Below are 15,559 nucleotides of genomic sequence, written 5' to 3'. Positions count from 1 at the left end.
AAAAAAAAAAAAAAAAAAAAAAAAAAAAAAAACACTGCTTCACCCATCCTCCCTACCTAGAACCTCTAAGGCTCTGGATTACACACTGCCTGCCCCAAGTTCATATTTCTACCCTAGACTGCTCAGATCCTCGACTGAAAACATCTACAGACTAGGAAATATCTCAAAACAAATGCGTCTTTGGCGTATGGAGGTGAACATGTGCAAGCCTGAACCAAGCTCCCCTGAACACAGAGCTGCTAGTCTCCTCCTTTCTGGAGATGGCAGTTCCTGCCTTCCAGTAGCTTGGGCCAAAAACCTTCCTCCTTGACTCTTTCTTTTTCTGCTGCTCGACCCTCAATATGTCAGCTAATTTTGTTTGCTCTGCCTTCAAACTGCATACAGAGCCTGACCACTTAGCCCATTCCTTCACTAACCACCTGGCCTGGCCACCATCGTCCCTTGGGCAGCTTGTCACTCATTGGTCCCCAGCTCTTCTCCCACTCCTTTTCTTGCCCTTTACACAACTTTCCTAACAGCAGTCACAGTCAGCCTTAAAAGTGTTAGATAGGGCCATGCATGGTGGCACACACCTGTAATCCCAGCACTCAGGAGGCTGAGGCAGAAAGATTGCCATGAGTTCAAGGCCTGGGCTACATATGAGTTTAAGATCAGCCTGAATTACAGAACAAGACCCTGTTACACACACACACACACACACACACACACTCGCGCGCGCACGTTAGTTGGTGCGGGGGGACTTGTCAAGCATGTATGAAGCCCTAAGGTTGATCTCTGGCACTGTTGCAGGGCGTCAGGGGGAGCATTAGTTAGAATGTTGTTCCTCTATTCCAAACCAGTCAATGAATGGTTTCCCATGTTACAGGATATAAAAGCCCAAGTCTTTGTAATCCTGAAAGACCTGGTGCTATGTCATGTCTCTGATACCATTTTTCACCTCTTTATTTTTTGAATGAATTAAAGATGCCGATAAATTAAGCAGTATTTCTCAGGGGCTGGGGATTTAGCTCAGCGGCAAAGCGCCTGCCTGGCAAGCGCAAGGTCGTGAGTTCGGTTCCCGGTACCAGAGAAAAACCAAAAAACCAAAAACAAACAAAAAAAAACAAACAAGCAGTATTTCTCAGCCTGCTCCATTCATTCATTCATTCATTCATCCATTCAACAAGTATTTGTCAGACACCCACCACATGTCAAGCACTATGTCAAGCTCTGGATACAGAACGGTGAGCAAAACAGACACAGTGTCTGTCTTCACAGGATTATTATCAGTTGGAGGAACTGAGCATTGGTCAAATAATCCCCAAAAATCTCCTTGTGTAATCACAGACCTAAATGCTGTGAGAAGAATGTTAGTCTCTCTGGAAGCAGGCCCCAAGCCAATCTGATCATGTCCCTGTGTCCCTGAAGAAGTGATGTTCGAACCAGGTCTAGAGTATTAACTGCTCCCAGTAAGATAAAGTTGGAGGAAAGAGTGTTCCAGGTGTAGGAGCAGCCCATGTGGGGGTTTCAGGTGGAAAGGAACAGGGCTGGAAGCAAGAGATCCTGTGTTTGAGTAGCCAATAGCCGGAGTCTGCACTCCAAGGACAAGAGGAAGGACAGCACTCCAGATACTAGGCTCAGTCACACCAGCCCCCACCTCGGCATATCCTTCTGATTTAATGTGTAGTGAAGTCTACCTTGGGGTGTTGAAGAAATAAGTAAAAATAAACCAAAGTCCTTTATATGATCTCCTTTCCAGAACACCAAAACTCGAGCCAACTTTGGCTCCCGCCCATTTGCCTATGCTGAGGGGCAGGCCCATCGCAATGCTGCTGACCTGTGCACTGACTTGGCAGAGGAGATCAGTGCCAACTTCGAGGCCCTGCCCTTTGCCATGGCATCTGACAGTGACAATGATGCTGGCACCAGTATTGCTTCAGACCCAGGCACTCACGGGCCACCGTGCCGGATTGCCGCTGTGGCCACCGCTCAGCAACGTAAGCTGCCTCTTCCTAGGGTCCTGTTGCTATCTGGGATGTGGGTGCCAGGCATCTACAGACCCACTTGCCTGGGGCATTCCTGCTACAGTCTGAAGCTGCAAGCTCAAGTGCCATAGGGTTGCAGGCCAAGTGTAAGAACTGTGCACAGGAGGTGTGGCAGCTGGGAAAGCACATTTCTTCCCTTTTACAGGAATATTTGGTGTCAGCAGAACGGTGTCACACAGTGAAAGGCCCTTAAAGTTTATGTGAAAGCTCTTCATTATATGATTTTACTTATTTTTAAAAATGGCTTTAAAACTGAGTCAGGCATGGTGGTGCATGCCTGTAATCCCCTCACTCAGGAGGCAGAGGCAGGAGGATTGCTGCAAGTTCAAGGCCAGCCTGAACTACATAGCGAGACCCTACCAAATAAGTAACTGACATCATCATAGTATAACAAAATGCCAAAAAAAAAAAAAGTGCCAACTGTAGAATATAAATGGTGGGTATTTAGGTGTGTACTAAAAACTTTTCTGATTCTTGGAGAAATTTCATAATCAAATTAAGTAAAACTGAGCTTGCCAAATTGAAGCTGTTTTCAGGCCATATTTGATACTGCTTTGCAAACTGTTTTGAGTCTTTTGGGTCCTTTCTCATAGTAAAGAACTTTCCAGATTCTCTGAGTTGAATGAATCTGTGTGTGTGTGTGTGTGTGTGTGTGTCTTTCACACACACACACACACACACACACACACAAATAATCTCAGGATTCATAGATGCTTAATTGTTCCTTGACTCAGTTATCTAAAATTCCTAGGCATAGGAAGTTCGAGTCTTTATGTCATGCAAATTCCAGGAGTCCAGTTTGTCCAAGGGTGAGAAGTACATGATTTTCCCAGCCCACTCTTGTTTATGTTTCACTATGGTGATGCTTTGTTACAGAGTATGATAGCGACACCTCCTGTCATTATAAAGTCGAGCTCAGCTATGAGAATTTCATCACTTCTGGCCCAGACCCTCACCCACCTCCCATCGCAGATGATGAAAGTGATGATGATGACGATGATGACATCCCACAGGTAAGAGACCTGAGGGCGTGGTTTAGGACTGGGCAGCACTCCCTGGTGACAAGGACAAGCCTTGAGGAGTAATTCTGATGCAAGCGTGTAAAGCCGGCATTTTTACTTTTCTGGGTGTGTCATGTGAACAATCATCCTGCCACGTCCATCTTTCTAAACCAGCTGTCAATACCCATGTCTACTCAGCTCAGTGGCCTAGCAGAGGTCCGGGTATTGAAGAAACGAAGGACTTTATTAATAACTCCTCTCGCATTTCACAATGCCATGAATGTGCCTCTGTGGCTCTTGAGGGCAAGGAAGAGCTTGCTCCTTGGAGATGTCCCTCCCGCATCTTAAGGGGTGCATACCCTATAGGCTCTGCAACCGGTCTGCACCTAGACTAGCTTGGTGGGGGGCAGTGTTTGGGGAGAGCTGTAAGGGAGGGAAGGCAAGCTGCCTGCACCACATGGTCCTCTGCTCATGAGTTTCCTTCTCCTTCCAGGAGGACCACTATGCCCTGCTGGTGAAAGCCTGGGAAACCAAGGTTTTTCCCACCATCCGAAGGCGTTTCCGCAATGAGGCAGAGCGGAAATCAGGCCTGGACCAGATCAAGGGGGCTTTACAACTAGGTCTGGTGCTTTTTGTTCTCAAGAGGAGCTCATTGCATGGGGTGGAGAGATACTGGGTAGATGTAAACCAGGAGAAGCACTTCTCAAATGTCACGCCTAACCTGACAGTGGAATTTTCTCCCTGTCATGGAGTTTGATGTCTTTTGCTTCCATGCTGGGCTTTTGCTTGTCAATGTAATTCAATGTTTTGGATTTTGGGGCTGCTAAATACAGCTGGAATGGTTGTCATGGGAATGGTTGTCATGGGAAGTCACAGATGTGCTGTTTACCAGCTGTGGGAGGTTAGGCTTTCCTCCTCCTTAAAATGGAGCTAATAATGGCAACTACTTCATTTGCATATGAGAGATAAATGAGCTGATAACAGATAAAGCTCCTAAGACGAGTGCCTGGCGCACAGTAAGCATTCAGTTACTATACTTCTGATTTTTTGTTTTATTTTTGGTCTTTTTGACTGTTTTTTTTTCTTTTTCTTTTTTCTTTTTTTTTTTTTTTTTTGAGACAGGGTCTCGCTATGCAGTTCAGGCTGGCCTTCAGCTCACTCTGTAGCCCAGGCTGGTCTCAAACTCATGGCGATCCTCCTGCCTCAGCCTCCCATGTACTGGGATTACAGGCGTACGCCACCATGCCCAGCTGTTTTTGGTCTTTTTGAGACAAGGTCTCACTGTGCAATTCAGGCTGGCCTTGAGCTCACTTTGTAGCCCAGGGTGGCCTCAAACTCGCAATGATCCTCCTGCCTCAGTCTCATGAGTGCTGGAATTACAGGTGTGCACTAGCACACCCGACTTTCAGTTACTATACTTCTAACTCTCCAAATGATGATGAAGGTGGTGGTAAGGTTTCCTCCTTTGTAGAGCAGTGGCAAAGACTGAAAGAAAGTCAGGGAGGCGGCTTGTAGTACCCAGAGGAGCCCCACTGTAAGAGCGGATTGGCGTCCTGTCATCAGGTTCCCCAGGAAGGCTAATAAAACCAGCCCTGGGTTATGCAAGTTTGGTTCCTCCTTATTACACGAAGGAAGGTTTTTCTCCCTTCCACTTTTTCTTTTGAAAACACCACAAAGATTATCATTCTGTAATCTCCAAATATTGAGCACAGGTTTTATTTATTCTCTCTGATACTTCTTTCCATAAGCATCTTTTTGTCATTGTACCCCCTTTAAAGCTGTGCTCCGAAAATTGCCACACCTTTTCATTACAGCAAGGCCAGGGAATAAAAGAATGGCAGATAAGTGTGATGGAGATCGGCCTGTTTAAAAGCAGGTACTATCAACCCCCGATCTTTTGCCCACAGCTTCCTGAGCACTGTGAGGTCTAAGACAGCAGAGGCAAATAGAAATGTTGGGTACCACGTGACTGGACTCCCTGCAGTGCTGTGTTTCTTTCTTCTGTTCTTGTTTTGTTTGTTTATTGCTTTAGGTCTTTGGATACTACTTGCTTGGTTTATTACTTAATAGTGGCCACTTTTGCTGTTGAATGTAGTATTAAGTTCTCCCTCTGGGAAGAAAGAACAGAGAAAATCGTAGTAGAAGTTGATATGGCTTAGCTCTCTGTCTCTCTTAAATAAGCAGTATGTGTTTATGGCAATAAAAATCACACATAGCACATAAATTTATAAAGTAAGAAATAATGTTACCCAGCTTTTTTCTTCCTATTCACCCTACAGTTTTTTCCTTTGAATTAACTAAAATGAAATGACTACGTAATGATGTACCACTATCTATGTGGATAAAGTCTGGTTATTTCCGTTTTTTGCTGTTGTTATTCACCAGCAGTGCTGCAGTGAGTGTTCTTGTACCTTTGCACACTTGCGCTTGTGTTTCCATGGGAGAGATCTGAGAGATTCCTAGAAGTAATGCATTTAGTATTTATAACTGGTAGAAACTGTATAACTACCTTTCCCTAAAAGGCATGTCCCCTGTGAACCAGGTGTGAAAGATTTGCTGTCATTTCCTTCTGAACAGCGGGTGATCTCGAGACTGTGTGCCCTGTGGAGAGTTAGCTGGTGTGTTGTGTTTTCAGGTATGGTGGACATTGCCCGACAGACGGTTGAGTTTCTCTATGAGGAGAATGGCGGCATCCCAAGAGACCTATATCTTCCCACCATTGAGGACATTAAAGATGAAGCAAACAAGTTCACAATTGACAAAGTTCGAAAAGGTTTTGCTTTCCTCCTTACTACACCTGTGAAATTTCTGATGAAAAGAAGAGTTGAATTTTCCTAGGCAGGAACCACGGGGCTGTGTCTCTCCCTGCGTGACCTCCTCACCCTAAATGACTTGACCTCTTCCGGGCGCACCCATCTGAAGCCTTCAGTCCCGATGGGGTGGTGCAGAGGCTGACATTTGGCCTCTGGTGCTCGCTCCCATGTTCCCTTGCTCACTGGCCACGGCAGGTCTGGGAGTAAGGTGAGACAAGGGGGTGTGCTGAGGGCTCCAGATGGGCCTCTCCGCTCAGTCCCAGCTTTGGAAATAGCAAACCTCAGAGCAGGGTTTACTGGCCGTTTTAGAACTTTAATAGAATATATTTTTTTGATTAAAAAGCTATTACAAGGCTGGGGATATAGATCAGTGCCCCAAGCGCCTGCCTAGCACGCACAAGGTCCTCAGTTCGATTCCCAGTACCAAAAAAATAAAAATAAATAAAAAGCTATTGCAAATGGGGTGTGGTAGTGCACATCTGTAATCCCAACACCTGGGAGTCTAAGGCACAACAAGTTCAAGGCCAGCATGGGCTATATAGTCTCAAGAAAACAAACAAACCAAAAGCTATTGCTTATTTCAAAGACATGAGAAACACAGAAAAGCACAAAAGGAAGATTTTAAAACCGTGCATCTTTTGATGACCTCCACAAAAGTACCAGAACATTGTGGAGGTAGGGTATAACTCACACATGATGAAATTCAGCTTTTAGGGGCTGGTGGGTGTAGCTCAGTGGTAGAGGGCATACTTGGCATACCTGAGGCCCCCTGGGTTTCATCCCTGGCACCACCAACAATAACTTTTACCTTTTTTATTTTTTAAAGAAAATAAAAAATAATAATCTACCTTTTAAAGTATATAGTTCAGCAGTTTTTAATCTTTTTTTTTAATCTTTTTGAGTTAGGGTTTCACTGTGAAGTTCAGGCTGGCCTTGAACTCGCTTTGTAGCTCAAGCTGGCCTCACTCATAGAGATCCTTCTGCCTCAGCCTCCTAAGTCCTGGGATTAGAGGCATGTGCCACCATATCTGGCTAGCAGTTTTTAGAATATTCACTAAATTGTGCAAAGATCAAATTAGTGCCTCTAATTTCTTAGCATTTTTATTCTCCCCCCAAAAGAGATCCTATGTCCCTTCACTCCTCCTCTCTCCTTCTCTCTGGCTTCTGGGAACTGCTACTCTGCCTTCTGTCTCTATGGATTTGCCTGTTCTGGACATTTCCCATAGATGGAGTCATGTAACGTGGGTCTTTTTTGTCTGGCTTTTTTTTTTTTTTTTTTTACCAGGTTCATCCATGTTGTAACATACATCAATACTCATATGCCAAATAATATTCCACTGTATACCTGTGCCCCGTTTTTGCTCGTCTGTTCATCCACTGCTAGACATTTGAGTTGATCCCACTTTTCTATTATTATGAACAACGCTGCTCTGAACATTTGTGTACAAGTTTTTGTGTAGAAGTGTGTTTTCATTTCTCTTAGATATAGTATACCGGCATGTAGGACTGGAATTGCCGGGTCCTATGCTAACTTTGTGTCCCACTTTTTGAGGCACCCCTACAGTGTTTTCCAAAGCCACTCCAGCATGTCTCATTTGGACCAGCCATGAATGAAGGTTCTGATTGCTGCACAGCCCTGTGAGCACTCACAGTTGCCTGTCCTTTTGACTTTAGTCATCCCTATGGACATGAAGTACCACGCTGTGGCTTTCACGTGTGTTTGCTAATGCTGAACATCTTTTCAGGAGTTATCCTGTCATTTCTCCTTGGAGAAATGTTTATTCAAATCCTTTGCCCTTTTTAAGTGTTTGTTTATCTTTTTATTTGTGAATTGTCAGCTTTCACAACATTTTGTCATGTTACCTTCCATGCTGAACTATGTTCATTTTTGCTTATAACCAAACTGAAGATACTGTTAAATGCTGTAGAGCTACTTTAGACTCTATGACAAAGGGTCCCAAGGTGATTCTTCCTGAAGAAACTTCCCTTTCTGCCTCCTCAGGTCTCACAGTAGTAACCCGTTCTCCAGACAGCAACAATGTAGCCAGCAGCACCGTTGGAACTGCTCTGCCAAAATTTGCCATCCGGGGGATGCTGAAAACCTTTGGGCTTCATGGAGTTGTCTTAGATGTTGATTCAGTAAGTGAACAGCCATGAGATTACTATGCCCTTTTATGTATACAGAGGCTTGTATGCTCGGACTCCAAGCACTTTCTTTAAAAAGTGATTATGGGCCGGAGGTAGGCCCAGTGGTGGGCCTAGCACACCTGTGTACTTGCCTAGAACACGTGAGGTCTGAGGTCGATCCTCAGCACCACAACAGAGAAACAAAAGTGATTCATTGGGTTTCCCTTCAAAATAGGGATGAAGAAACCAAGAAAAAATGCTGTTGTGTCAAATGCCTTGTGTAAGCTTTTGCCGTGTGTCCAGATGAGGGTTGATGGTGTATTGTCATCCCTCAGCGCTCGGCGCTGTGAGCCCCTCTGACCACACCGTCAGCCACATCCAGCTGGACCTACCTTGTCCCTATCCAAGTTCCAAGGGAAATTCTCCTGCGTCCTTGATGAATGGATGACTTACATTGCCAGAACTGTTATATAGGCACAAATCAAAACAGAGTCCTGTGTTTGATCACATCTTTTCATTAACGTCTTCAGCCTGTTTCCCCCTCTATCAAATGTGTGTGTTGAGCACCATGAGCAGTTATATCATTGTGCAAAGCTCCCAGCTAGGGCTCCTAAGGATTTGGAGAGGTGCGGGCACAGGAGGAGCAGCAGGGAAAGGGAGGGGAAAGCCAAAGCTTTCCTTTGAAAGCAGGCTCCTTGTAATGGTGCACGCCTGTAATCCTAGCACTCAGGAGGCAGGAGGACCACTGTGAGTTCAAGGCCAGCCTGACTGCATAGCAAGACCCTGTCTAAAAAAACCTAGACAAAGAGAGGCTTCTATCTGAAAGTTGTGCTATACGAGTCTAAGGCTGCAGGCATACTCTTGGATTTGAGACATTTCCCATGCAAGAAAAACTGATAAAATTATACACAGATCATGCCTAAGGGTCTGATGAAGAAGTGTCCACTGTTACGTACATGCAAGCTTTAGTATCTGTCTGTCTAGGGGTATGGATAATGATAGGTAACCATTAATGCTTTGAAATTGACCTTCAAAAATTTATATCTTTACCAGGTGTGATGGTGCATGCCTGTAACCCTAGCACTCTGGGAGGCTGAGGCAAGAGGACTAAGCACAGTATGGGCAACTTTAGTGATTTAGCAAGACCCTGTCTCAAAATAAAAAAGGGCTGTGGATGTAGCTTGGTGCCAAGGGCCCTGGACTCAACCCCCAGTATTATCCCTCCAAAATGTATTCATCTTCAGCTGACCATTTCGCCAGAATTTAATAATTTTTAAGAGGGGTTATTCACAGTATAAAGAGGGGAACTTTCAAACAGAAAATTCTGTCAGTAATACTGTTAATCTCCCACTGCCTTTTGATACAGACCTCTAATTTTGATTATCAGAAACTAACTACTAACAACATTTTGTAGCAGTGTAAATGAATGAAAATAAAAATTAGAAGCTTGATGAAGTAACATATGCCTATAATTCCAGCACTGAGGGAGGCTGAGGCGAGAGGATCTCAAGTTTAAATCCTGCCTAATCAACTTAATGAGACTTTGTCTCAAAAAGAGCTGGAGGTGTAGCGCACTGCTAAATTGCCCCTGGGTTTGATCCCTTGTATTGTAAAAAGACAAAACAAAATTAGAAAAATAGAAAATTTGTTGGAGTAATATTGTTGAAGCAATTCATCATTCTATTATTTCTCAAATAACTTAATTCACTTTAATAATCCCTAAGTAAAAATTCACTGGCATTTAAATCTAGAATATATATGTATAAGTTTAATTTTTATTTTTTTACCAATGAAATAAAACCATTAGATAGTTTCCCTGCTTTTAAAAAATTAACAAAAAAATGAATGTAACTTTTACCTGACAATAATATATGTTGAAATATTATTGAAATACTGCAGCATTCTCTTTAAATTGTTAATTCATCATTACATTGATGGTCTTTATTATACCAATTAAAATTTCCCGTCTGATATGGAACACTGAAATCAATACTAACCAGATACTTTCAGGCTTTTAGGCATAATCATTGGTTTGAAACTAGTAATTACTATAGTCTAGTAATATATATATATACACACACATATATTAATCTATATATGTTTGTATGTACATTTATATGGACAAATACACATGTGTGCACATATGTATATTTTTATTTTAAATTTTTTCTACTTTGATTAAATTTTTTAAAATTAGCTTTTAGCCTTTGTACTGTGTGTTAATTTATAATTGAGAATTTTGGACATAAAAAGAATTAAAGTGTGTTATGTATGTGTACCAACTTTCCATGATGAATGTAATCATATATACTGCAGATGTACTACTAAATATATACATATATAAATATACATCGCTTTTCGGCCTTTTGGCTAAGATCAAGTGTAGTATCTGGTCTTATCAGTTTAATAGACGTTCTATATTATATATAATATATTTGTGCTATATAAAATATATATGCATATATAAGTGTATTAAATAGAGAGTTGGGGTATAGCTCAGCACTGCAGACTTTGGCTAGCATGCTCAATATTCAGCATTACCAAGAAAAAGAAAAAAGGAAATAAATTATTAAACTTTACATAATTATTGGGAGGACAGTACTGGGGATTAAACCCAGGGTCTCGTACATGCTAAGCAAGCACTCTACCACTGAGCCACCTCCCTGGCACATGAGGTTTTTTTTTTTTTTTTTTTTTTTGAGACAAAGTCTTTCTATACAGCTCAGGTTAGTCTTAAACTCACAGCAATCCTCCTGCCTCAGCTTCCTAAGTGCTGGGATTACAGGCATGCACTGTCACACCCGGCTCATGATTATTTTTAATGTTTTCTTATTTTTTTCTTTGCTCAGGAAAGTACTTAACCAAATTTATATAGTATAAACATACTATAATACATAATAGTGTATTATTGGGCAGGGAGGGTAGCTTAGTGGTAGAGCACATGCCTGGCATACCCAGCACCACAAAAAAAAGTACTGTGAATTTGTATATTCCCATTTAGTTCATTAATTTTATCTATGAGATAGGAAATAGATATAAGTTACAGCATAATACCTAAAAGCCAGGTTTTAATGTATACATGTGTATATATAAACTTGGAAAACAAAGTCAGTGCTCAGAGAAAGCAGCAGACATTTCCATTTCCTGTTGTAGGTGAATGAGCTCGTGCAGGTGGAAACATACCTCCGCAGCGAAGGCGTGCTGGTGCGATACTGGTACCCTATCGATATGCTGGAGAGGCCCCCAGCAGGCTACCGAAGGACAGCCACCAATGGGCTGGTCACACTGGACAACACCAACCTTCAGATTCACAGGTAAACTTGAGCCCTTCTTTTTGACAAGCCACAGAGACCACTCACCATGTTTTTCCACATGTACTATTTATCCTTGACAAGAAAGCTTTTCCTTCAGAGCTAAGAGTCGGAGGGTGAGAAGGCAGTTAGGAAAGGTGGCAGCAAACTTGCAGGACTTGAGAAGAAAAGGCAGGGGGATCTGCTCTTGCCTGGCCTCCGCCGCATCCATGTGGACTGGGGAGGCTAGGGCAGCTGGAGACTGGGAGAGCATGGGGAAAGTTCCACAGAGTCAAGCAGGTCAAGAAGAGACAGTGAAGAGACAGCAAGTCAGGCAGATGGCCAGCGCCATGTGGGCAGCCAGCCCGTTTCTCTCTTAAGTGCTAACCAGGTGTCCTGGAGTGCTGGCTCTGCTCCTGGCACTGACAGGAAACAGGTGCCCCAGATATGTGTTGCCCCCAGTGGATTAAAAACTAAGGATCTGGCAAAGTTGCCACTATGCACTGTTACCAATTCCCCGCTAATTATTCTGCCAATCCTAAAAAGGCGTGCAACAGTTCAGAGTGTGAGAATAAACGGAGCTCTCAATAAACGCCTCCGTGAGCTGTTGTTCACGTCAGCCATTCACTAGCTGCCTCATAGGGTGTCAGTCTGGAACCACATAAGTGTGTCCTAGGCTTTGGGAGCTCACACTTGGTGACACTTCAGCAAGACACGGGGCTGGAAGCAGGGCGTGCTACACGGCAGCACCCCGAAGTTCTCCAGCAGGAGTCCAACTGTCAGCCACATGGTAGGCCTCGCCAGCAGGGTTCACGTGGTGGCCGGACAGCCCCGTGTCCTGAAGCAGAGCCGTGTCTCTCCGTCCCTTCACAGGGACCTGGCCACTGAGGCCTCCCTGTGAGAATGTTCTTCTCCTCAGTCCTTCCAGACCAGATGCTGCCACTGCCAGTCATGGGTCCTTTTCACTCTGTGTGGTGCCTAGGAACATGCTGACATTTTCGTGGGGCTTTTGTTTGATTTTGGGTTGCTTGTTTGTGTTTTTTGTGGCTCTGGGGAGTGATAAGCTACATCCCCAGCCCTTTTTCATATTTTAAGTCAGGATCTTACTAAATTGCTCGTGCTGGCCTCAGACTTGCTATCCTCAGCCCCCTGCGGGTGGTTTCTTTAGCAGGTTTTCAAAACTCAGCTCAAAGGAAGTTAACCAACAGCAGTTCTTCTATAGACAAGGAAAGGGTTTTTTGAACCATTTAATAAAAATAATAGGCACCTCAGACATATATCTTGCTAGGTATGATGATGCACGTCTGTAATCTCAGCCCTTGGGAGGCTGAGGCATGAGGATCACTTTGAATTCGAGACCACCTTGGGCTACATAGTAAGTTCAAGACCAACCCAAAATACATAGTGAGACCCTGCCCCTCCCCCGCAAAAGAATGACAGACAGAAAAATACCTCATGTTCTCCTTTAGAATCTAAAGAATATGATGTGAAAGTAGAAGGGAGGCGATTATTAGACTAGAGGACGGGAAGAGGGTGCAGGGTATAACCGTGGGTAAGTGGAGTGAGTATGAGGAAATTACAGTGTACACATTGAGACAAAAAGTGAAACTGGGAGGAGGGGAGGGCAAGGGGAGAAATGGGGGTGAAAGCGATCCAACTGTTATGTGCACGTACAGATCTGCCGGGATGAAACCATTAACCAGTATAACCAGTTGAAAAGGAGTGGAAAGAAATAATAGGTTGCACGTGAGGTGGCCTCTGCATTTCCCCCAGACCTCCTCCCTGGCCCTTCCCTGTCTGGAGGGGAGGACAACCATCCTTTTCCTCCCCAGCCCCTGTAACCCATCAGCAAGACATGTCCATCTGTGTTCTGTCCATACCAGTCTAGACCTCAGCCCTCACTTATGCCCGGGACAGCCAGTTTCCGTGCCGGCCCTACATGGCGATCCTTTAGAGGCAAATCGGATCTCATCCCTTCGGTTCAATCCTGCCCACGCTTCCGCTTCCCTGGCTCGCAAACGCCGCTCGAGCCTCCGCGCATGCGCACTCCTCCTCTGGCCCTGCTGGCCTCTCCACTGCTCCCGACGTCGGCTTCTTTCGTCAGGGTGCTGTGTGGCCTTGCACTGGTCATGCAGATCGAGGACAACCCCCTCTTCAGACGGCTCTTGCTTCTGCACCCCAGAGCTTTGTTCCTTTCTGTGGCTTAGTGGCACCAGGTGGACATGCCACTGAGAAAATGGCATTTGGTTTGCTACCACTTTTTGGCTTCTAACCACTAATGCTGCTATGAATATACATGTACAGGTTTTTGTATAAACATATATTTTCATTTTTTTGCCAAAGTGCTTTTTGAGTCGGGAAGAAAACTCAGGTGGTTTTGTTTGAAACCCAAATGACAGGGCTGGGGATGTAGCTCAGTGGTAGAGTTCTTGCCTTGCTTGCACAAGGCCCTGGGTTCGATCCCCAGCAACACCAAAAAAAAAAAAAGCACAAATCACTCACTTGGGGCCCAGGTCGCGGGGCTGGCAGAGGAGCCTGCAATGTCCTTCCCGCAGCTCATCGGCGTGTGGCCAGAGCACCCCCGGTCAGCACATCTCCCTGCTCTTCCTGCAGAGAGCTGCTGCGGTGCGAGGCTGCGCTGGCCCGGCTCTACTGCCGCATGGCTCTGCTCAACATCTTCGCCCCCAAGCTGCCTCACTTCTTCACCCGCCTCTTCCACATCCCTGCCATCCGGGACATCACGCTGGAGCACCTGCAGCTGCTGTCCAATCAGCTCCTCGCTCCTCCGCTGCCAGGTGAGGCTCTGCTGCTGGGATTGTCCTTTGTGCTTGCTCACTCTTTGGCAGATGAAAATATATCCCACACTTTTTTTTTTCTGGTACCAGGACTTGAACTCAGGACCTTGCTCTTGCCAGGCAGGTGCTTGTGCCGCTGAGCTACATCCCTGGCCCCAATCCTGTACTTTTGAATTAGTTTGTTGAATGTTCATGGAACTTCCCAAACTAATCATAGGTTAAGGAAACCTGGCACCCGTGCTGCCGCAGACATTCTGCTTGGCCCTGGGTAGCCAGATGTATCCCAGCTCCCAGGCCTTCCAGACCAGACCTGTTGGACTGGGGAGGGCCACTTTATGGGTCAGTCCGTGTGTGTCCGCTATACTTGAGGTCCACAACTGGGGGACCTGCTGCCCTGGGAAAGGCTAAGCAAGGAGTCTTCCCTCTCTTCTTTGAGCATCTCAGCCTCCAACCAGCTCCCCTTGACTAAGCTGGGAGCCAGGGTGAGAGTAGGGAGGCAGCAGGGACTCTGAGCCCCACAGCATCTCAAGCAGTCGCCTTCCAGCTCAGCTGGTGAGTCCCAGCCAACACGTTTGTACTAGGGCTCCACTGGCCCACCCCAAGAACTTGGAGACTCGCAAACTTACCCGTGGGAGCACTTTGCCATGATGACAGTGCACATTGCTTTGTAAACTCCACTTGGAGGCCCCAAGTAGCTACGTGGGTCAGGCCCTGGACCCTCAGTCCTTTTCATCCCTGTCCGCAGATGGCACCATCAGCTCCAGCTCCATCCTCCTGGCGCAGTCTCTGCAGCACTGCATCCACTCCCAGAACTGCTCGGCCACAGACCTCTTCTACCAGGGCAACTCGCAGACAGTGAGGGAGTGGCTCAACGTGGCCATCACCCGCTCCCTGCACCAGGGCGAGGACAGCCTCTTGGAGCTGACCAAGCAGATCTGCTCCTTCCTGCAGGTAATGGCCTTAGCCTTGGTGTGTGGCTCCATTCTTAAGTGGACATCTTACTGGCTTGCTAAAAGTTGCTCTCCCTGCACTGCCATCCCCTGGGATTATCTTTTCATAGAAGCTCTTCTGCTTTGTCTCATCCATGGCTTGGTTCCTCCCGGGGGCCTTTTTCGTTTGAGTCAATTACAACACATGCTTAGGCTAATTCCTTTTGCTTGGCGAGACGAGAAATGAAATGCTCTCCCTTGTGTTTCTCTTGGGGCTTTCCTTACTTAATGTCTCTTTGTAGACAGCACCAGAGCAGTTCCCCTCTGAAGAGTTCCCAATTTCTGAGTCCAAAGTCAACATGGATGTTAATTTCCCTGGGGCAGCTTTTGTCGTGGTATCTTGTAAAGAAAGTCAGTCCGGATTCCGCAAAGAGTAAGTTGCCTTTCTCAGGAAGATGGTGATGGGAAAAAAGCTAAATGAATTCCAGTGACACTGGCAGAGGGAAATATCTCAAATTGTCCTTGTTCTTAAACATATACACTCTTGAGTTGATTTTTTTTTTTTTTTTTTTTTTTTTTT

At 45.2% G+C, this 15,559-nt stretch overlaps 1 protein-coding gene across 8 annotated transcripts in view; it reads left to right on the top strand.

Moving 5' to 3' along the window:
- The window catches only part of Hectd4 (HECT domain containing E3 ubiquitin protein ligase 4), a 133,876-nt gene that overhangs the window by 91,815 nt on the left and 26,502 nt on the right, over nucleotides 1–15,559 (top strand). For all 8 annotated transcript variants that reach the window (XM_013503689.1, XM_005403195.2, XM_013503687.1 and 5 more), the window contains exons 49-57: nucleotides 1,739–1,976; nucleotides 2,901–3,037; nucleotides 3,519–3,645; nucleotides 5,661–5,798; nucleotides 7,841–7,977; nucleotides 11,119–11,279; nucleotides 13,869–14,050; nucleotides 14,796–15,001; nucleotides 15,282–15,412. In XM_013503689.1, the coding sequence (XP_013359143.1) occupies nucleotides 1,739–1,976; nucleotides 2,901–3,037; nucleotides 3,519–3,645; nucleotides 5,661–5,798; nucleotides 7,841–7,977; nucleotides 11,119–11,279; nucleotides 13,869–14,050; nucleotides 14,796–15,001; nucleotides 15,282–15,412 (1,457 nt within the window). The remainder of the gene's footprint in view (nucleotides 1–1,738; nucleotides 1,977–2,900; nucleotides 3,038–3,518; nucleotides 3,646–5,660; nucleotides 5,799–7,840; nucleotides 7,978–11,118; nucleotides 11,280–13,868; nucleotides 14,051–14,795; nucleotides 15,002–15,281; nucleotides 15,413–15,559) is intronic.

This window comes from Chinchilla lanigera, unplaced genomic scaffold (assembly GCF_000276665.1).
Source record: "Chinchilla lanigera isolate Chin_1 unplaced genomic scaffold, ChiLan1.0 scaffold00081, whole genome shotgun sequence".
Taxonomy (NCBI): Eukaryota; Metazoa; Chordata; class Mammalia; order Rodentia; family Chinchillidae; genus Chinchilla; species Chinchilla lanigera.
This window is presented reverse-complemented; position numbering and strand designations above follow the sequence as displayed.